This window comes from Chiloscyllium plagiosum, unplaced genomic scaffold (assembly GCF_037043375.1).
Source record: "Chiloscyllium plagiosum isolate Xiang-an unplaced genomic scaffold, Cpla_swu_hap1 HiC_scaffold_25, whole genome shotgun sequence".
Classification (NCBI taxonomy): domain Eukaryota; kingdom Metazoa; phylum Chordata; class Chondrichthyes; order Orectolobiformes; family Hemiscylliidae; genus Chiloscyllium; species Chiloscyllium plagiosum.
In genome coordinates this window covers 63,041,838-63,065,177 of record NW_028270163.1, presented here as the reverse complement: position 1 = coordinate 63,065,177, position 23,340 = coordinate 63,041,838, and the positions used below count along the sequence as shown (strand labels likewise).

Here is a 23,340-nt window from a genome sequence, read left to right as displayed (position 1 = left end):
CCATGTGGCCAATTAATGTCTTTTAGGGAAGGAAACTGCCATCCTTGCCTGGTCTGGCCGACATGTGACTCAAGACCCACAGCAATGTAGTTGACTCTTAACTGCCCTCTGAGTAATTAGGATTAGGGTAGCATTTATTGCCCAACTAGCAATGCTTGCATCCCTGGAATGAATTTTAAAAAAAACTCCATGGACCTAGTAATCGCTTCCCTAGCTTCCGACATGTTCTGTGATTCAGGTCCTGGGGATTTATCCACCTTTATGCATTTTAAGACACCCAGCACTACCTCCATTTGTAATCTGCTTTCCTCTGTTGGCTTTTAAAAGCTTCCCAATCCTCTGACTTCTCACTAACGTTTACTACGTGAACAAATAGGAAAAAAGTATTTCCTTGTTCTTCCTCTTTATCTCTTCCAAATCTCCCCTCACATCACACTATTTGGTTTAAAGCCCTCTCCGTAACCATAGTTACACTATTCATCGTACACTGGTCTTGAGATGGGCTTTCACCTGAGCCTCTCTAACAGTACTGCTGCCTATTTCGTCCTCATTGTGCTCTGTGAATTGAAACACATTTCTTTCTCTTTCCAAGCTTTTGAGTCATGCGTTTGACTCTGATTTTTTTTAATCCAGTGCTAAGTTGGTCATGATTAAGTTGTAACCCAGGTGGTGAGACCAAATGACCTTTTGCTGTTTTATTTTCTAACGTCAATATCAGTACCTAACTTGTGAAATGTTAACAACTCAACTTTAAGATTGAGTAAACTTTACTTACTTTTTTGTTAGCATCTGTATAATGTTGAGTCTGACATTGAAGAATCTGACCTGGATTCTTTGGATGGCACCTCTACTGGAGCAACATCTGATGAGTGGGAAGATGACAGTGATAGTTGGGAAACAGATGATGGTGTGACTGAAGATGAAATTGTAAAGGGAAGTGAAGCGCTTGAAGTTGGAATAGAGGTTACAGCACAATCGGAAGAGAGTAAGACTGAATCAGAGCAGGCTCAGGTTGCTGGAGCAACTTCAAGTAGCACAAATCTTGAGAAAGTTGCAAAGGATGGTTCTCCCAAAGGTTTTCATGAGATAAAAGAAGCAATCAAGATTTTGGAAAGTCTAAAGAATATGACAGTAGAACAGCTGATGACCGGCTCTGCTACTTCCCCGACAGTAGAGCCAGAAAAGCAAACGAAAGATAAGAAATTCAGAGATGATATCAAGAAACTGCAGGAGACTCTTCAGAAGACACTGGACAATGTGGCCATTGTGGAGGAAGAGAAGATGGAGGCTGTTGTGGAAACTGAGAATAAAGAAGAAAAGCTTGAGATGCAGACTCCTATCAAATCAGAGTGGTCCAGTGATACGCCTGTACTTTGTCAACAGAGCAGTAAGCCTGGTGTGACTTTCACAAGTGCAAAAGGAGAAGTCTTCTCAGTGTTGGAGTCAGTGCCTGGTAAGACTCAGTCTATACAAAAGTTGTACCTGTTTTTTTTTTAAATTTGTTTTCCCTTTCTCCAAATGCATGACAAATTGTAAAGTAGGAACTTCAGGCAATGCATAAAAGTAGAGCTTTTGATGATGCTTTGTTCTCATCATGGGAGCATTGGTTGTAGTTAAGACAGGCTGACGAGGGAGGTGGTGGTAGAATGGCAAAAGTCATTGGTCTTCTAATCCACAATGCTAGGTTACAGCACTGGGTCATAGATTCAAAACCGACCAATGTGATGGTGAAATTTGAAGTCAATAGAATTCTGGAATAAAAGGCTAGTCTAATGGTGAGCATGTAACCACAATCGTAAAAATCCAATTGATTCAGTAATGTCCTTTTGGAAAGGAAATCTGCCATCCTTACCTGGTCTGTCCTACTTGTGACTACAAACCTACAACAGTGTGGCTGACTTCTGAGCATTTGAAGCTGGACAATGAATGCTGGCGTAGCCAGAAACTGTCTTCTCATGCACACACAGAAAATTAAGGATGCTGCTGTTTTCAGGCCAGGATCTTGGGGTCTTCTAGGCTGATAGCCTGTCCTTGTTTCCTCAACACCGCATGGTGGGAAGGAGAATTCTTGCATTTACGTTGCAACATGAGATATTAGTGGGCTCATCTGACCACGGCGGGCTGAGGGTATAGCCATAAAACATGAGTCAATTTGTTGAGTATTTTCAGGAATGAATTCTAGTCACCAAAAAGTGTAGTGGAAAGCACTGGCAACAAAAACTTCAAATACAAAGAGAACACTACAGCGCAGTACAGGCCCGTTGGCCCTCAATGTTGAGCAGACCTGTGGAACCGATCTCAAGCTCATCTATCCCACACATTCCATTTTCATCCATATGTTTATCCAATGACCATTTAAATTACCTTAAAGTTGGCGAGTCTACGACTGTTGCAGGCAGTGGGTTCCACTGCCCCTACTACTCTGAGTAAAGAAACTACCATAGAACATAGATAGAACAGTACAGCACAGAACAGGCCCTTCAGCCCATGATGTTGTGCCGAACATTGATCCTCATGTAAGGTAAACCTAATGTACGAACCCTCAAATTTCTGTGACCATATGCATGTCCAGCAGTCACTTAAATATCCCCAATGACCTCGCTTCCACAACTGCTGCTGGCAACACATTCCATGCTCTCTCAACTCTGTGTAAAGAACCCACCTCTGAAATCCCCTCTATACTTTCCGCCAAACAGCTTAAAACTATGACCCCTCGTGTTAATAATTTCTGCCCTGGGAAAAAGTCTCTGGCTATCAACTATCTATGCCTCTCATTATCTTGTATACCTTAATTAGGTCCCCTCTCTTCCTCCTTTTTTCCAATGAAAAAAGTCCGACCTCAGTCAACCTGTCTTCGTAAGATAAGCCCTCCATTCTAGGCAGCATCCTGGTAAACCTCCTCTAAACCCTCTCCAAAGCATCCACATCTTTCCTATAATGGGGCGAACAGAACTGGACGCAGTATTCCAAGTGCGATCTAACCAAAGTTTTATAGAGCTGCAACAAGATCTCACGGCTCTTTAAACTCAATCCCCCTGTTAATGAAAGCCAAAACACCATATGCTTTCTCAACAACCCTATCCACTTGGGTGGCAATTTTAAGGGATCTATGTACCTGCACACCAAGATTCCGCTGTTCCTCCACACTGCCAAGAATCCTGTCTTTAATCCTGTACTCAACTTTCAAGTTCGACCTTCCAAAATGCATCACTTCACATTTATTCAGATTGAACTCCATCTGCCACCTCTCAGCCCATCTCTGCATCCTGTCAATGTCACCCTGCAGCCTACAACAGTCCTCTATGCTGTCAACGACACCTCCAACGTTTGTGTCATCTGCAAACTTGCTGACCCATCCTTCAATCTCCTCATCCAAGTCATTTAATAAAAATTACAAAGAGTAGAGGCCCAAGAACAGAGCCCTGTGGAACACCACTCACCATTGACTTCCAGGCAGAGTATTTTCCTTCCACTACCACTCGCTGTCTTCTGTCAACCAGCCAATTCTGTATCCAGACAGCTAAGTTCCCCAGTATCCCATTCCTCCTGACCTTCTGAACGAGCCTACCATGGGGAACCTTATCAAATGCCTTACTGAAGTCCAAATACACCACATCCACCGCTCGACCCTCATTAGCTTGTCTGGTAACATCCTCAAAGATCTCAATAAGATTTGTGAGGCATGACCTGCCCCTCACAAAGCCGTGCTGACTGCCTTTAATCAAGCCATGCTCTTTCAGATGGTCATAAATCCTATCCCTCAGAATCTTTTCTAATACCTTGCAGATGACGGACATGAGACTGACTGACTGGTCTGTAATTGCCAGCGATTTCCCTATTTCCTTTAGAACATAGAACAGTACAGCACAGAACAGGCCCTACAGCCCACGATGTTGTGCCCACCACTGATCTTCATGAATGCACCCTCAAATTTCTGTGACCATATGCATGTCCAGTAGTCTCTTAAATGTCCCCAATGACCTTGCTTCCACAACTGCTGGCAACGCATTCCATGCTCTCACAACTCTGTGTAAAGAACCCACCTCTGACATTCCCTCTATACTTTCCTCCAACCAGTTTAAAACTATGACCCCTCGTGAAAGTCATTTCTGCCCTGGGAAATAGTCTCTGGCTATCGACTCTATCTATGCCTCTCATTATCTTGTATACCTCAATTAGGTCCCCTCTCCTCCTCCTTTTCTCCAAAGAAAAAATTCCGAGCTCAGTCAATCTCTCTTCATAAGATAAGCCCTCCAGTTCAGGCAGCATCCTGGTAAACCTCCTCTGAACCCTCTCCAAAGCATCCACATCTTTTCTATAATAGGGCGACCAGAACTGGACACAGTATTCCAAGTGCGGTCTAACCAAAGTTTTATTGAGCTGCAACAAGATCTCACGACTCTGAAACTCAATCCCCCTGTTAATGAAAGCCAAAACACCATATGCTTGCTTAACAACCCTGTCCACTTGGGTGGCCATTTTAGGGATCTATGTACCTTCACACCAAGATCCCTCTGTTCCTCCACACTCTCAAGATTCCTATCCTTAATCCTGTACTCAGCTTTCTAATTCGACCTTCCAAAATGCATCACCTCGCATTTATCCAGGTTGAACTCCATCTGCCACCTCTCAGCCCATCTCTGCATCCTGTCAATGTCCTGCTGCAGCCTACAACAGCCCTCTATACTGTCAACGACACCTCCAACCTTTGTGTCGTCTACAAACTTGCTGACCCATCCTTCAATCCCCTCATCCAAGTCATTAATAAAAATTACAAACAGTAGAGGCCCAAGGACAGAGCCCTGTGGAACACCACTCACCACAGACTTCCAGGCAGAATATTTTCCTTCTACTACCACTTGCTGTCTTCTGTTGGCCAGCTAATTCTGTATCCAGACAGCTAAGTTCCCCTGTATCCCATTCCTCCTGACCTTCTGAATGAGCCTACCATGGGGAATCTTATCAAATGCCTTGCTGAAGTCCATATACACGACATCCACAGCTCGACCGTCATCAACCTTTCTAGTCACATCCTCAAAGAACTCGATAAAGTTTGTGAGGCATGACCTGCCCCTCTCAAAGCCATGTTGACTGCATTTAATCAAGCCATGCTCTTCCAGATGGTCATAAATCCTATCCCTCAGAATCCTTTCTATCACCTTGCAGACGACAGAAATGAGACTGACTGGTCTGTAATTGCCGGGGATTTCCCTATTTCCTTTCTTGAAGAGAGGAATTACATTTGCCTCTCTCCAGTCCTCAGGTACGACTCCAGTGGAGAGCGAGGATGCAAAGATCTTCACAAGTGGCGAAGCAATTGCATTTCTCGTTTCCCAAAGCAGCCGAGGACAAATCTGGTCCGGGCCTGGCATCTTGTCAATCTTAATGTTTGACAAAATTTTCAGCACATCAGCTACCTCTATTTCTATACATTCCAGCATGCACACCTGATCTTCAAAGGTTTCATTCACTACAAAGTTCATTTCTTTCATAAAGACAGAAGCAAAAAACTCATTTAGGGCTACCCCTACCTCCTCAAACTCCACACACAAGTTCCCTATGCTATCCCTGATTGGCCCTACTCTTTCTTTGACCATTCTCTTATTCCTCACACAAGTATAAAATGCCTTTGTGTTCTCCCTAATCCGTTCTGCCAAGCCTTTCTCTTGCCCCCTCCTGGCTCTCCTCAGACCATTTTTGAGCTCCTTCCTCACCTGCCTGTAATCCTCTCGAGCTGGAAATGTGTTGCTGGAAAAGCGCAGCAGGTCAGGCAGCATCCAGGGAACAGGAGAATCGACGTTTCGGGCATAAGCCCTTCTTCAGGAATGTAATCCTCTAGAGCTGAGCTTGACCCTAACTTCCTCCACCTTATGTAAGCTACCTTTTTCCTTTTGACGAGAAGCTCCACCGATCTCATTATCCAAGGTTCCTTTATCTTCCCCCTTCTTGCCTGTCTCAGAGGGACATATTTATTCATCACTTGCAACAACTGTTCCTTAAACAGTCTCCACATGTCTATAGTGCCTTTGCCATGGAACAATTGCTCCCAGTCCATGCCTCCCAACTCAAGTCTGATAGTATCATAGTTTTCTTTTCCCCAATTAAATATCCTCCCATTGTGCCTGCTTCTCTCCTTCTCCATAGCTATGTAGAATGTGAGGCAGTTGTGGTCACTATCACCAAAATGCTCTCCCACCACAAGATCTGACACCTGCCCTGGCTCGTTGCCGAGCACCAAATCCAAAATGGCCTCTCCCCGAGTCGACCTGTCAACATACTGAGTTAGGAAACCCTCCTGAACACACCTGACAACAACAGCTCCTTCCAAACCATCTGCTCGAAGGAGGTTCCAATCAATATTGGGAAAATCAAAGTCTCCCCCATTACAACAACCCTACTACATTCACACTTTTTTCTAAAGTCTGTCGACCTATGCTTTCTTCAATCTCCCTGCTACTATTGGGGGGCCTGTAGTAAACCCCTAATGAGTTGACTGCTCCCTTGCTGTTCCTAATTTCCGCCCATACTGACTCTGTAGGCAGACCCTCCTCGACAATGGTAACTTCTGTAGCTGTGATACCCTCTCTGATTAGTCCTATATCTATCAACCCTCAATTTAAAGCTATGTCCCCTCATGTTAGCCATCACCATCCGAGGAGAAGGGCTCTCAATGTCCACCTTATCCATTCTCTGATTATCTTAAATGTCGCAATTAAGTCACATCTCAACCTCCTTCTCCAAAGAAAACAGCCTCAAGTCCCTCAGCCTTTTCTTGTAAGACCTTCCTTCTATACCAAGCAACATCCTGGTAAATCTCCTCCAAACCCTTTCCAAAGCTTCCACATCCTTGATAAAGTGCAGTGACCAGAACTGTGCACAATACTCCAAGTGCAGCCAGAGTTTTGTACAGCTGCAGCATGACCTCATGGCTCCGAAACACAATCCCTCTACCAATAAAAACTAACACACCGTATGCCTTCTTAACAACCATATCAACCTGGATGGCAACTTTCAGGAATCTATGTACATGGACACCAAGATCTCTCTGCTCATGTACACTGTTGCTCCTTCCAAAGTGAATCACCTCACACTTTTCCACATTAAACTCCATTTTCCACCTCTTGGCTCAGCTCTGCTGCTTATCTATGTCCCTTTATAACCTCCAACATCCTTCAGCACTATCCACAACTCCTCCAACCTTAGTGTCATCCACAAACTTAATAACCCATCCTTCTATGCCCTCATTCAGGTCATTTATAAAAATGACAAACAGCAGAGATAATTGGAGTTTTCAAAACTGAGAATGATGGACTTTGGTTAGGGTATGGAACACTGGTGAAATGGAGTTGAGACCTAGATTAGCTCTGATCTGATTGTCTTCCATCAACTCCCTTCTTGGTCATGATAAAATGTGGGCTGAAAGGCCTCCAGTAATTTTGTGGTAAGCTTTGTTGCAAGTAATTATGAACATACGTTGGCAGTTTACTGTGTAAGTTAGTACCAGTTTTTATCGTATGATATTGTAAATCTCTGACATGGCAATTGTTTATGCTAATTTCATGCTGTTTATAATTTACAGAGAGCCATGCATTCAAAAAAATGGAATTTCAACCAGCAGATTCAAAAAAGTTTTTCAATACAGTGAGAAAAGAGATGGCACTACTTGCTACAGCACTTCCTGATGGTATCATGGTGAAAACCTTTGAGGATAGAATGGCAAGTCTCTAAGTCAGTCTCCCACCAGGGCTTTCAGAATTGCATGGAAATAGCTACCTCAATAATGCTTTAAATACCAGTCTTATTTTATGAAAACATTGACTAAAGTGTGTGGTGAGGAAGAATGCTGGTGAAAGCAAGCCTACTTGAGGCTTTATCCCTTCACTTGTTTCAATATATTGTTATTGGGAGTTATCTGGGAAATGTCGAGGCCAATAACTTATTTTCTTTCCATAGGATTTGTTCTCTGCTTTGATCAAAGGCCCAACACGCACTCCCTATGATGATGGGTTGTTTCTCTTTGATATCCAGCTTCCCAATGTTTATCCTGCAGTTCCACCGCTTTTCCGTTATATTTCTCAATGCAGCGGCCGTCTCAACCCTAACCTGTATGATAATGGCAAAGTCTGCGTGAGTCTGCTGGGCACCTGGATTGGAAAGGTATGTGGCTGTTGATTAGGGTCTAGGCATTTGTTAGCAATGTGTGAATAGTTTTGCTGGGGGATTCTCAGAAAACAAATCAGGCTAAGTCCTATTAGATTTTCTTTCTTTTATTATGGTCTTATTGTTATTGATGTTATTACTAGACAAGTCAGATCTCAAACTGAAATGTTGCAGATTAGCTTTTAACAATAAAACTAAAGTTTATTAAGCAAAAGAAATGAAGAGAAAATTAAACAGACCAAATTATACACATAATATGCTTTGAGATTTGAAACACACAGTAGAAATATGTTCCAATTAATCTTTTTAAAAAAAAAACCTCTTCACGAATCCATGAAATGCCCCCTGTGCCCTACCCAAATCATCCTTGCACAGTACTGACACCAGAAAGGGTTCTTGAATACCTTGATTAAACTTATTTAATTGTGACTTCAACTCCCAATGTGGAAGATCTGTTAGCCTTTTCCTGGAGTTTCATGCACCTCAATTTAAATAATCTCCACTTCAAATAATCTCTTTAAGGGTTTTATCCAAACATTTTTGATCTGGGACCTAAAGTAATCTTAGTGTTAACAAGTGTTGCTATCTTCTCGCTCTCTTAGGAGCACTGCTTTATACATCTGTCTTTGTCCAAGGAGTTCTGCAGAATTATCCTGTCCAAAACTGGAACTAATATTGAGAGGTCTCTAAGTTTACGCCAATCTTAAAGACAAATCCAGAAATTTCTCTGGTAACAGAAACCTTTTAAGCAATTGTTTACCTTGCTCAACCATAAACACTCAATGTGCATAAGTGCCACCACCATCACCACAGCCTCTTGTCCACCGTTATTTCTGAGTGAAAGCAAAATACTGCAGATACTGGAAATCTGAAACAGACTGCTGGAGAAACTCAGAAGATGCGGCAGTATCTGCGGAGTGAGAATCAGAGTTAGAGTTGAGTTTAGTACGTGACACCACTTCTTCAGGAGAGTTATACTCTGGGAATTCGGGGAAACTTGTGAGATGGATCAGAAACTGGCTGAGTAAAGGGTAGTGGTAGAAGGCTATTCAAATGACTGGAGGCTGGTGTTCTGCAGTGTACCACAAGGATCAGTACTGGGACACTTATTTGTTAAACACTTAAATGATATGGATGAAAATGTGGGGAGACTGCTAAGCAAGTTTGCAAATTACACAAAGATTAGTAGAGTGGTTAATAGTGAAGAAGATCGTTTGTAGGTTACAGGAAGTTCTAGATGGGTTGGGCAAATGGGCAGGTGGTATTTAACCCTGAAAAGTGTGAGGTATGCACTTTGGAAGAAGAAACAAATGACTGAGTATTTAATGATTGGCAGGACACTCCGTACTTAGAGAAACGGAGGGATTTTAGGGTAATTATTCACAGATCCATGAAGTTAGCAGAGCACATGAGAATAGGATACTTAAAAAGGCATAAAGGATACTGGTTTTCGTCAGTTGTAGCATAGTGTGTAAGAGCAAGGATGTAATGTCCGAATTGTACAGAGTGTTTGTTAGGCCACAGCTGAAGTGTGCAGTTCTAGTGACTTCACTACAGGAAGGATGTGATAGCATTAGAGGGGTTACAGAGGAGGTTCACCAGGATGTTGTCTGGGATAGAGAAGTTGAGCTTTCAGGAGAGACTGGGTAGGTTTGGATTGTTTTCTTTAGAGCAGAGAAGTCTGAGGGCAGACATGATTTGAGGTATGGAGTCGAAGAGTGTGGTGCTGGAAAAGCACAGCTGGTCAGGCAGCATCCGAGGAGCAGGAGAATCGATGTTTCGAGCATAAGCTCTTCATCAGGATTTGAGGTATATAAGATTCGAAGGGTACGGATAGGATGAGTAGGGAACAACTGTTCCCCTTGGGACATAATCTCCTGCTTCTTACTTAAGGAAAAACTAAGAGAGGATTTGAGGGGGGGAAGTAAAAGTTTTCAATTTAGAAGATGGTGGGAATGTGGGATGTACTACCTGGGGGCTGGAAACCTTACAACCTTCTTAAAAAAAGAAATTTGGATGAGCACTTGAAATATAACATTCAAAGATATGGGACAAGTGTAGGTAATTGGGATTTGTGCACTTTTAATGGTAGTTATTGTAGGTGCAGACTCAGTGAACCAAAGGGCCCTTTTTGCATGTTATGACTTTTTTCTACTGGACTCGAAACATTAACTCTTTTTCTCTTTACAGATTTATGAAGGCTAGTTCTCTAAAATGATTTTAAAACAAGTCACCATGGCTACAGAGCCAGCAAGTTAAATGCCAAAAACAAACTTTGTCACTAATTCAAATTCCAAAAATCCACATCAGAAAAAAACATTAAACATGTAATAAATCTCTCACTCCAGCTCTCACTGTTCATATTGCTGGCTGGGCCGTCATTTCTTGTCTATCCCTAGTTGTCCTAGAGAAAGTGGTAATGAGCTGCCTTAGTAAACTGTTAGTCAATTTGGTGTAGTTATCTCCACAATGCTGTTGGGCAGAGTTCCAAAATTTTGACCTAGCAACAATGATTTTCTCCTAAGTCAGGGGTGGCAAGCACCTTGAAGGGGGGGCTTGTAAGATGGTGGTGCTGCTATGTAGTTGTCATGCATTTGGAAGGTGTTTTCTAAGGATCTTTGAATCTTTGAAGTGCATCTTGTAGATGGTACAGGTGCTATGGAGTGTCAATGTTAGATGGACTGAATGGCACCACATTCACACACAATCAAGAAAATTCCTTTGTCTTGAATGATGTCAAACTTCTTGAGTGTTGTTGGAGCTGCATTCATCCAAGAAACTGGGGAGTGTTCAATCACACTTCTGGCTTGTGCCTCATAGATAATGGGCAGGCTTCGGGGAGTCAGGAAATGTTACTTGCTGCAGAATTCCCAGCCTCTGACCTTGGCTTCGGCTCCACTTCCCTGCCTACTTCTCATAACCCTTTCTCTGTAATTAAAAATCGATCTCCTTCAAATTAAATTGATGTCACAGCATCCATGTGACCTCACACTCTTGGGCTCATTACTCTTGACCTTAAGCTGGAGGGAAGCTCTTTTTAAGTAGCTAAAAATATTTGGGCTTTGTACGCTATACTGTGACTCCTTAAAATTGAGATAATTAACCTTCAACAACCACTGGCATCTTGTTTTGTGATCAGTTTGGCTCTAAGTTTGGAGAGTTTTCCGCTGATTCCAGTTAATCTAGTTTTGCAAGTGCTCTTTGATAGCACACTTGGTCACATGCGATACCTCCCCAGCTCTCTGGAATTCAGCTCTTTTGTTCATGTTTGAATCAAGGCGTTAATGAAGTCAAGAACAGAGTGGCCCTGGTATAACACAAGCTGGGTGAGAGGAGCTGGATAGTGGGTGAGACAAGAAAAATCGGTAGGTAGGGTGATGGCTGAGGTGCTATCACTGTCCTTCCTTATGAGCATACTGGCTAGTGTGCTTCCAATTAAACCTGTTGGACTATAACCTGGTGTTGTATGATTTTTAGCAATAATGTAGATTGTGAGGATGGTCCTGTCACCAAGTGATCAATTAGTCATTAATGGTGTTGTTGGCACTTTACTAGTGGTGCATTGGCATTGCACCCTGTGTGAAACTGTTTTGAGGACTCTGGCAGCTTCCATGTTGGCTCAGTGCATGCATACTTCTAATCAGGCACTGTATGGTATATCAAGTCCCCCATGCACAAACCCCTCACCTCTTAAAAGGCTATAAACCCCTACAGCAACTCTTTTTAGTTTCTAGATGTGTATAACATCTGCTCAAGTCTCCATAAACGGCTAATTTTTCAATCCATCTTCAGGATCACCAGCGCTGGAACACACTCCATCCAGTTTTGCTTACCTTATTCATGTTTTTAATGCAGATTTTGACATGATATAAAAATAATTGAAAATCCTGGTATATCCGAACAACAGAATGAATAAAGTAAATTTATAACAAAACTTATATTACCAAAGATATTTTAGGTATTTTTACAAAGGAGCAGATTATTGTGATACGAATTGATGTTTGATGATAAAATAAAATTCAGCTGCTTGTAATTGTCTTGTCCTACGTTTTGAGAACATTGGAATATTCCAATGTAAATATACAAAATAGAATATGCTATAAATATTACTTATTAGATAGTCATGGTGATTTTACATCTTTAAACCCACAGTCTCTGCTAATTCTCCAAGATTAAAGCCTATGTTGCTGATGACTTGTGACAGATTTGACCTACTGTTGATATCTGGAAGCTTGGATCTTTTTTAACTTTGTGCTATTACCCTTTGTTGTCTGTGTATTAGAAACAGTCATGTAAGAACAAACTCATCAGAGACCAGGGCTGTGACTGATGAAATAAATTTAAGTTACAATTTGCGCCATTGTGCTGTTCTTAAATTACAGGGAGTGAAGTATGTTTAGATTTCTACATCTAATCTGTTTTTTGAGGACCTGCAAGATATAAAGTGTAGGGTTGCAGCAGCACCTTTCCATCTTGCATCTTACAGGTTGGATTTAGTCATATGTGGCTCATCATAAATTGAGCCCTGTTATTCCTGGAGACATGTTATTTTAAGGTATGTACAGTAGCACGAGGCAGAAGTGGGTGTTGGAGATCAGAGTCAAGATTTGGGGGTGCTGGAAAAGCACAGCAGGTCAGGCAGCATCCGAGAAGCAGGAAAATCAATGTTTTGGGCAAAAGCTGTGGTTTTCCAGCACCACTCTAATCTTGAGCACAAGTTAACTGTCTGTCCAACCAAGGTTGATAGAAAACATGGGCAAGATTTCTGTACTAAACCAGCATTATTATTAAACATATAGGGAGAGCCTGAATAGGCTGGGGCTGTATTCCCTGGAGTGTCGGAGGCTGAGGGGTGACCGTATAGAGGTTTATAAAATCATGAATGGCATGTATAAGGTAAATAGACAAAATCTTTTCCCTGGGGTTGGGGAGTCCAGAACTAGAGGATATCAGGTCGGTATGGATGTGTTGGACCAAAGTGTCTGTTTCTGTGGTGTACATCTCTATGACTGACTCTAAATATAAACCATTCACATATAACACTTTAAAAGCTAAAACTCTAAATCCCTTACACACAAAAAGAGAGAAAATAGATTATTGATGGAGATAGCAAAAAAAGAACAGGAAAGTCAGTTCGGTGGGCTTTTGATTCTGAAGCTGCAACAATCCTTCTCCCCCTGGTTGGTTTATCAAGAATGCAAGTTGATAAGGTGCTGGTTAAAACAAAGTTTGCTGTACCTGAAAATGTTGAAGTTTTCATCACCATCAGGATATATAAGGGATCAGTTAAAGTGTGTTTGCTTTAACGCAAGGAGTATGGGCGGCACGGTGGCACAGTGGTTAGCACTGCTGCCTCACAGCGCTGGAGACCCGGGTTCAATTCCCGCCTCGGGCGATTGACTGTGTGGAGTTTGCACGTTCTCCCCGTGTCTGCGTGGGTTTCCTCCAGGTGCTCCGGTTTCCTCCCACAATCCAAAGATGAATTGGCCATGCTAAATTGCCTGTGTGTTAGATAAGGGATAAATGTAGGGGTATGGGTGGGTTGCGCTTCGGCGGGTCGGTGTGGACTTGTTGGGCCGAAGGGCCTGTTTCCACACTGTAATGTAATCTAATGTAAGGTAATGATTAAAAGTGATGAACTTAGAGCATGGATCAGTACCTGGTGCTACGATGTTGTGGCCATAACAGAGACATGGGTTTCTCAGGGGCAGGAATGGTTGCTGGATGTTCCAGGGTTTAGAGCATTTAAAAAGAATAGGGAGGGGGGGAAAAAGATGAGGGGGTGTAGCACTACTAATCAGAGAGGGTATCACAGCTACAGGAGCTTCCCTTGTCGAGGATGATCTGCCTACCGAGTCAGAATGGGTGGAAATTAGGAACAGCAAGGGAGCAGTCACCTCGTTAGGGGTTTACTACATGGCCCCCAATAGCAGCAGGGAGATGGAAGAAAGCATAGGTTGGCAGGTTTTGGAAAAGTGTGGACGTAGTAGGGTTGTTGTAATGGGTGACTTTAATTTTCCCAATATCGATTGGAACCTCCTTCGGGCAGAAGATTTGAATGGAGCTGTTTTTGTAAGATGTGTTCAGGAGGGTTTCCTAACTCAGTACGTTGACAGGCCGACGAGGGGAGAGGCCATTCTAGACTTGGTGCTCGGAAATGAGCCAGGGCAGGTATCAGATCTTGTGATGGGAGAGCATTTTGGTGATATTGACCACAACTGCCTCACATTCTACATAGCTATGGAGAAGGAGAGGATTAGGCAAAATGGGAGGATATTTAATTGGGGAAGAGGAAACTATGATGCGATTAGACATGAGTTAGGAAGCATGGACTGGGAGCAATTGTTCCATGGTAAAGGCACTATAGACATGTGGAGACTGTTTAAGGAACAGTTGTTGCAAGTGATGAATAAATATGTCCCTCTGAGACAGGCAAGAAGTGGTAAGATAAAGGAACCTTGGATGACGAGAGCGGTGGAGCTTCTTGTCAAAAGAAAAAAGGCAGCTTACATAAGGTGGAGGAAGCTAGGGTCAAGGTCAGCTCCAGAGGATTACAGGCAGGTGAGGAAGGAGCTCAAAAATGGTCTGAGGAGAGCCAGGAGGGAGCATGAGAAAGGCTTGGCAGGAAGGATTAGGGAGAACACAAAGGCATTTTACACTTATGTGAGGCATAAGAGAATAGTCAGAGAAAGAGTAGGGCCGATCAGGGATAGCATAGGGAACTTGTGTGTGGAGTTTGAGGAGGTAGGGGTAGCCCTAAATGAGTTTTTTGCTTCTGTCTTTATGAAAGAAACGAACTTTGTAGTGAATGAAACCTTTGAAGAGCAGGTGTGCATGCTGGAATGTATAGAGATAGAGGAAGCTAATGTGCTGAAAACTTTGTCAAACATTAAGATTGACAAGTCGCCAGGTCCGGACCAGATTTGTCCTCGGCTGCTTTGGGAAACGAGAAATGCAATTGCTTGGACCAAAAGGACTAGCCACACTACCATACATCAAAAACATTTCTGAACTGACAGCCAGACTACTGCCACCACTCGGACTCATAACAGCACACAAACCAACAGCCACTCTCAGACAACAACTCACCAGAACGAAGGACCCGATACCCAGCATGAGCAAAACCAATGTAGTGTACAAAATCCCATGCAAGGACTGCACAAAACACTACATAGGACAAACAGGAAGACAGTTAACAGTCAGCATCCATGAACACCAACTAGCCACAAAACGACATGACCAGCTATCCTTAGTAACCACACACGCAGATGACAAGCAACGTGAGTTCGACTGGGACAACACTACTATTATAGGACAAGCCAAACAGAGAACAGCCAAGGAATTCCTAGAGGCATGGCACTCATCCACAGATTCAATCAATAAGCACATCAACCTGGACCCAATATACCGACCACTGCAGCGGACAGCTGGAACTGACAACCGGAAGCGGCAGATACAAATCACTATAAATACCAGAGGAAACATCACAGAAGCACTTCACAGGAGAGTCCCAAGCACTGAGGATGTCACCTAGACAGGGGACGAAACGTCTGCAACACAAATTCCCAGCTCGGCGAACAGAACCACAACGAGCTCCCGAGCTACAAATCTTCTCCCAAACTAGGAACAGAGGGATCTTGGTGTGCAGGTACATAGATCCCTTAAAATGGCCACACAAGTGGACAGGGTTGTTAAGAAAGCATATGGTGTTTTGGCTTTCATTAACAGGGGATTTGAGTTTAAGAGTCGTGAGACCTTGTTGCCGCTCTATAAAACTTTGGTTAGACCGCACTTAGAATACTGTGTCCAGTTCTGGTCGCCCTATTAAAGAAAAGATGTGGATGCTTTGGAGAGGGTTCAGAGGAGGTTTACCAGGATGCTGCCTGGACTGGAGGGATTATCTTACGAAGAGAGGTTGACTGAGCTCGGACTTTTTTCATTGGAGAAAAGGAGGAAGAGAGGGGACCTAATTGAGGTATACAAGGTAATGAGAGGCATAGATAGAGTCGATAGCCAGAGACTATTTTCCAGGGCAGAAATGGCTAATACGAGAGGTCATAGTTTTAAGCTGGTTGGAGGAAAGTATAGAGGGGATGTCAGAGGCGGGTTCTTTACGCGGAGAGTTGTGAGAGCATGGAATGCGTTGCCAGCAGCAGTTGTGGAAGCAAGGTCATTGGGGACATTTAAGAGACTACTGGACATGCATATGGTCACAGAAATTTGAGGGTGCATTCATGAGGATCAATGGTCGGCACAACATCATGGGCTGTAGGGCCTGTTCTGTGCTTTACTGTTCTATGTTCTATAACTGCTAACTTATAAGGTGCATGTGGTCTTGCTTGCATGTCTTCATATTTAAGAGCATTTAACTGCATACTTTTTTTTGTGCCATGTCATTCACTGAGCTCTTCCGAACTTATGATTAATCAAAAGTATATGATCAACCTAGCCAAACAGCTTTGAGAAATGTAATTTAATAATGGTAGAGGTTGTCCCTAGCTGTAGGTTATGGCACTCAAAACATGTTTTTAAAATGCACTTAATTTCTGTTTCTCCTTCTGTCTCTGGTACTGAGTTCCAGACCTCTACAACCCTTTGGTGAAAAGAATTGTCTTGAACTCTTATCTTCTCCTTCTGCAAGTGACTTTAAATTGAAGCCTCTGGTTATTAATTTCTCTGCTAAGGATATTGGGTTCTTACAATGCACTCCGTCTAGGTCCTTCATGATTTTACACACCTCCGTTAAATGTCCTCTCGGCTGCCTCCATAACAAAGGAAATAACTCTCAGCTTATGATATTTCCTCCTAGCTAAAATTCTCTATTTAATAAGATCAGGTCTTTTTCGTGGGCTGGAGGAGTCCAAAACTACAGGGCACAGGTTTTGCGTTCAAGGGGAAAAACTTTAAAGGGACCGAATGGGCAACTTTTTCACACAAAGGGTGGTGAGTGTGTGGAATGAGCTGCCAGAGGAAGTGGTGGAGGCTGGCATAATTGCAACATTTAAAAGGCATCTGGATGAGTATAGGAATAGGAAGCACTTAGAGGGATATGGGCAAAGCACTGGCAAATGGGACTAAATTAGTTTACGATATCTGGTCAGCATGGATGAGTTGAACCTAAGGGTCTGTTTTTGTCCTGTATTCTCTGATTCTATAACATAAAAAAGAACAAGAATAGATAGTACATCCCCTCAAGCACACTCCATTAATCATATGATAGCTGTTCATCTAATGCAGCTTCATTTTCTGACCCATTTCTCTTTATTCTGCTGAATGATCAAAACTCTTTACCCAAGCCCTTCACTTATCTTTCACATAATGGAGTATCCACAGCTCTATGGAAGAGAATTCCAAAGATACATATGCCTTTCTCAGTGAAGACATTTCTCCATGTCTCAGTCCCAATAATTAGCCTGTTATTCATCAGCTATGCCCCCTATGTCCTTGACCCGACAGCCAAAGAAAGCAGCCTTTCTGAATCCATGTGTCAACCCTTTTCAGAATCCTTTCTTTCCATGAGATTACTCTTTTGATCTTCTATTTGAATAAAAGCCCAGTTTACCCTGCCTATCATTGAACTGTCTCATCCTAGACCTATCTAGTGAGCTTGTGCTGAATCACTTCCAAGGCGAGTATATCACTGCTTGGATAGAGAGCCGAATAGTGCACATGCTACTCCTGATATGGTCTCACTAAATTCCTAGTAGACAGACAGGAGGCTGGAAGAACACAGCAAGCCAGGCAACATTTCTGGTGTAACCCTTCTTCAGGACTGGGGTTGTGGGTGTGGGGGGAGCTGCAGATAGAGGGTGTGGTGGGGGCAGGGTGGTAAAATGAAGATAGATGAAGAGGCAGAGGGTACGACCTGGTTGGTCAATGAGAGGAATTAATTTAGTAGGTGGCTGGGAGGAATGGAAGGGATGGGGAGGTGCTGGGAAGGGAGTTGGGATGGGGAGAGAGGTTATTTGAAATTGGAAATCTCAATGTTGTGTCTTCCAGGCTGTAGGCTGCCCAGGCAGAAGCTGAGGTGGCGTTCCTCCAATTTATGGTCTAGTTTGTTGTGCCAGTGGGGGAGGCCAAGGATGATCATGACGGAAGGGGGAATTAAAATGGATGGTGACTGGGAGATCCAGTTGGCTCCTGTTGGTCTGGCTGAGATCTCTGTGAACTGTTCCCTAGGTTTACATTTGGTCTCTCCACTGTAGAGAAGACCACATTGAGAGCACCTCATGCAGTAAACTAGGTTTGAGGAGAGACAGGTGAACCTCTGTCTCACGTGGAAGAACTGCTTTGGGCCTTGGATGGAAGTGAGGGGGTGGAGGTGTACCAATAAGTTTTTTGCATCTTTTCCAGTTACAGGGGAAGGTACCTGGGGGTATCGCGGGGAGAGTGGCACCAACCAAGGACTGTCAAAGGGAACCTTTGCAGAAGGTGGAGAGAGGTGGGAAGGGGAAGATGTTCTTGATGGTGGGGTCTAGTTGGAGTTGGTTGAAGTATTTAAGGATAATGCGTTGGATGCAGAGTCTGCTGGAGTGGTAGGTGAGGATAAGGGGTACACTGTCTTTATTGTGTTGGGGACTGGAGGTGGTGCGGGGAATAGTGTAGGGGGATGAGCTGAGAATAGTTCACAGGTTGGCGCAACATAGATGGCCTGTTCTGCGCTGTATTGTTCTATGCGGTGGAGGGCTTTCTGGATGACAGAGGATGGAAAAGCACATAGTTCAAAATAGGTGGAGATCGGGGATGCTTGGGAGTGAAATGTCGCTTCATCCGAGCTGATATAAATCCCTGGCAACAGTTCTTTACATGACGCAATGCGATGACCAGAATTGTACACAGCTTTCTAGTTGTGGCCAAGATTATGTTTTATGCCGTTCTAACAAGCTCACAGGTTTTATTACCAATAAAATATCCAACATGGCATCTTAAAAATTTAATCCACTTTTTCTGATTCTTCCTGCGGTCTTATAATTTCTCAATTTTGTTTAGGTTCTGCCACTTATTGAGCAATCCTGCAACTTGTTTGCACTAGCTCACATTTCGGTTGGGGGACAGTATAAAAATTTGATAAGTCATGTTGCAGCTGTATAGAACTTTAGTTGGGTCGCATTTAGAATATTGTGTTCAGTCTGGTTGTCACACTACCAGAAGGATGTGGACACTTTGGAGCGGGTGTAGAGATGGTTTACCAAGATGTCGTCTGGTTTGGAGGGTATTAGCTATGAGAAGAGGTTGGACAAACTTGATTTGTTTTCCCTTGGACATCAAAGAATGAGAGAGAATCTGACAATTTTGTAAACTTCTATGAGAAGCATGGATAAAATGGATAGCTGAAGTCTTCTTCCCAAGGTAGGACCTAGTTTTAAGAGAAAGGGAATATGTTTTTAAAGAAGGGTGGTAAGTGCTTGGAATGTACTGCTAGAAGTGGTGGTGGTGGAACCCAGTACAATAGCGATATTTGAGGCATCTTGACCTATATGAATAGGCTGGGAACGTAGAACAGCTCAGCACAGCACAGCACAGGCCCTTTGGCCCGCAACGTTGTGCCGGCCTTTTATTCTACTCTAAGATCAGACTAATCTACATATCCTTCATTGTACTATCTTCCACGTACCTATCCGAGACTCGCTTAAATGTTCCTAATGTTTCTGACATTGGGAATAGAGGCATACGGACAGTGTAGAGACACAAGGTTTTTAGTTTAAAAAGCTGTCATGTGTTAGCGTAATATAGCAAACTGAAGGGCCTGTTTTTTGGGGTTTTTTTCTGCTGTACTGTTCTTCTTTCCCCTTCCACGCCTCCCTTCCTTTCCAGTCCTGTGAGATGCTCCCTTGCTCTGGTGATTGGTGGTGATCTTTCAGCAATGTCTCCACTATCCTCTCAGCTACCTCCTTCAGAACTCTGGAGAGTTGTCCATCTGGTCTGGGTCATTTGTCTACCTTCAGACCTTTCAGCTTCCCTGGCTTTTCTTTAGTGATAGCAGCGACCTGGTTGCTGACACCCAGTTTTTGTTCCATTAGAGCTACTGTGCTCCTGACTTCATTACAGCCTTGGTTCAGACATGAATGAAAGAGCTGAATTCCAGAGGTGAGATGAGAGCGACTGTTCTTGATATCAAGGCTGCGTATGACTGTGTAGCATCAAGGAGCCCTAGCAAAATGAGAGACAATGGGAGTCAGGGTGGGGATGGGGAGAATCTCTCCCAGGTTGGAGTCATACCTAGCACAAAGGAAGATGGGTGAGGTCGTAGAAATTCACCAAAGATTCTGAGACAGCACCTTCCAAACCCACAACCAATTCCATCTAGGAGGACATGCCAGCAGACAAATAGAAACACCCCTTGCACGTTGCCTTTCAAGGCACTAATCATACTGACTTGGAAATAAATCACCATTACTTCAGTGTCATGGGGTCAAAATTTTGGAATGTCTCCCAGCACCCCAAAGGTACTGTGGTTGTCCCTACACCAAATGAACTGCATTAGTTCAAGAAGGTGGCTTGCTGCTGCCTTCTCAAGCATAAGTGTGGGCAATCAATGCTAGCATAGCCAACGATAGCCATGTTCTATGAATGAACCAAAAAGAGTGCAGCAAGTAATTAGGAGTGCAAATATTGACCTTGATTGCGAGGCAAGTGGAGTGGAAAAGGAGTGAAGTCCTAGTTCACCTGTGCAGAGCGTTAGACTCCAACTCTAATACTGTGTACGGGTTTTGATTTTTTAAGAAATTACATGCTTGTATTGAGGCTGGCTTGAGGCACAATGGGTAATACCCCTGCCTCTGAGCTAGAAGTTCCAGGTTGAAGTGCCACTCCAGGACTTGACCAAGGAACATATTCAAAATGTGATCAAACAGGTTCCATTTCAACCTATAAATCTTATAAAGCAGCCAAGGGACGGAAAGAAAATTGGAGTCTCTACCAACACTATGCATAACTCAAGGCTCCAGCATGCATGTAATTGTGAACATTGCCACAGTAACTCTCACTTTTGACTACTTCCATGGGATATAGGTGTCATTAGGGACAGTAACATATGCTGACTTACGCTAATTGTCCTTCAACTGAATTGTTTATTAGGCCACTTCTGAGGGTAGCTTCAGTTAATGGCATTGCAGGTCTAGAATTGCATGTAGGCCATATAATGTAATGGTACTAGGTTTCCTGCATTAAGGGATGAGTGAACCAGATGGGTTTTTGTAAAATTGACGGTTTCATTGTCATGTGATTGAGACTAGCTTTAACTTCCAGATTTACTCATTGAATTTACATTTCCATCAGCTGCTGTGACTGGGATTTGAGCCCATGCCATAAAGCATCAATCTGCACCTTTGGATTATTAGTCCAGGAATATTACAACTCTGCCACCATAGTGAAGGTTATTAGTTGACTCAGCGGCTGGATGACCAGTATGGATCAGATTGGTAGCAAACACAGGTTTAATCCCCATTTTGGCTGGTGTGGAATTTAGATCTACCTGCTTGCCCTTTACATGGTGGCAGTCGTAGCGATGAGGATTGGACCTGCCTACAGGCTGAGAACTCGGACAATATCTGTATCAAAGCTAATTCATAGAATGTTCATGAAGTTGATTCCTAGGAATAAGTTGTCCTCTTGTGAGGAAAGTCTGTGTAGGTTGGTCCTATGCCTATCTGGAAATGACAGGTGATCTGATTAATCAGGAAAATACTAAGGAGGTTTTTCTTTCTGGATGAATCTAGATAGGTATGGGGAGCTGAGACGGGAACAGTTTCAAAATAAGTGGCCTTGATGAAGAGGACTGTCATCACAAAAGTTGTTCGTCTTTGGCACCTTTGGTGCAGACTCGGTTGGTCTGTAAGGCACACTCGTCCTTTCTCACTGTCATCTGCCCTCAGTTCTTGAGCTCAGGCTAGCTCTGTTCAGGAACCCAGTTGACTGACTGCATTTGGATGAGTGGACACACTTTCAATTGATCAAGCCATCTTGATACCATAAATAATTCTTTTGATACCCATGTGCTTGTTGTCAGCAGTAATATTGGTATAATGAGAGCCCTCCTTGTAAATTTAAATTACAATGCTAAATAAAACAAAATATTATTCAAACAAACCTGACATTCCACATCAGTGTAATAATATTCTAATCCAGTTTCATCTCGAGAATTGTTTAATTTGCTCTCTTTCCCACCGTATAATAATTTAATTTCCTTTTTGGTCTAGGGAACTGAGAGGTGGACAAGTAAATCCAGTCTCTTGCAAGTGCTGATATCGATCCAAGGTTTGTGCTAAACAAAGTTTATGAACTACTTGTATTTTGAGACAGTTTGCTTTCAGTAATACCACAAAATCTGTACTGTCAGTTTGCTGGATTTTGCTAAATAGGAAAAAATTCCTGAATATATTCTCTTTGCTTGTGATTTTTCATCCAACTTAATTGTTGCTTTGAACTCTGTAGTGACTTCAGAATATGAGCGTAAGTTATCAATGGAATGTAGTAGGTTGAGTGAGTGGACAAAAATTTTGACAGATGACTGATAATGGTAGCAAAGTGAACTGATCCACTTTGGTAAGAAGAGTAGCATATTATTTAAATGGGAAGAGATTGCGGAACTCTGGTACAGAGAATTTTGGTTTCTTGATGCATGAATCACAAATCATCTGTATGCAGCTCCACAAAGGTACAAGTTGGAATATTGTGAGCAGTTTTAGGCTCCATATCTAAGGAAGACTGTGCTGACCTTGCAGGGGGTTTGGAACAGGTTCACAAGAATAATCCTGGAGATGAACAGGAGCGAGCAACTTGAACAGAGCGGTGAGGAAAGAGGGTGGAGATGTGCGAGGGCTGCCGGGAAGTTTTTAAGTGGATGAGATCTAAACCCGAGACCCAACACCATAGGGCCTCCCTCCCACCCACCACCTCTAACCTTGCCAAGAGTCTGTAAACTTGGTAAGTTTTTCAGGTTTTCATTTTGTTTTTCTTCTCTTCCTTTGTTTAGTCCTGTGTGGGCTTTCTGAGTAGCGGGATATGGATGTTAGGGCAGTTGCATGTTCCTCCTGCAGAATGTGGCAGGTGAGAGACACGACATGTCTCTGCTGACCACATCTGCGGGAAGTGCACCCAACTCCAGCTCCTCGAAAACAGAGTTAGGGAACTGGAGCTGGAGCTGGATGAACTGCGGATCATCTGGGAGGCTGAGGGAGA

The 23,340-nt window shown here is 43.1% G+C and overlaps 1 protein-coding gene across 5 annotated transcripts in view; it reads left to right on the top strand.

Moving 5' to 3' along the window:
* The window catches only part of ube2o (ubiquitin-conjugating enzyme E2O), a 174,447-nt gene that overhangs the window by 134,287 nt on the left and 16,820 nt on the right, over window positions 1-23,340 (top strand). For 4 of the 5 annotated variants that reach the window (XM_043715202.2, XM_043715201.2, XM_043715200.2 and 1 more), the window contains 4 exons: window positions 787-1,453; window positions 7,580-7,716; window positions 7,954-8,157; window positions 22,359-22,416. In XM_043715202.2, coding sequence (XP_043571137.1) covers window positions 787-1,453; window positions 7,580-7,716; window positions 7,954-8,157; window positions 22,359-22,416 — 1,066 coding nt within the window. The remainder of the gene's footprint in view (window positions 1-786; window positions 1,454-7,579; window positions 7,717-7,953; window positions 8,158-22,358; window positions 22,417-23,340) is intronic. The other variant, XM_043715203.2, reaches the window with a different exon arrangement.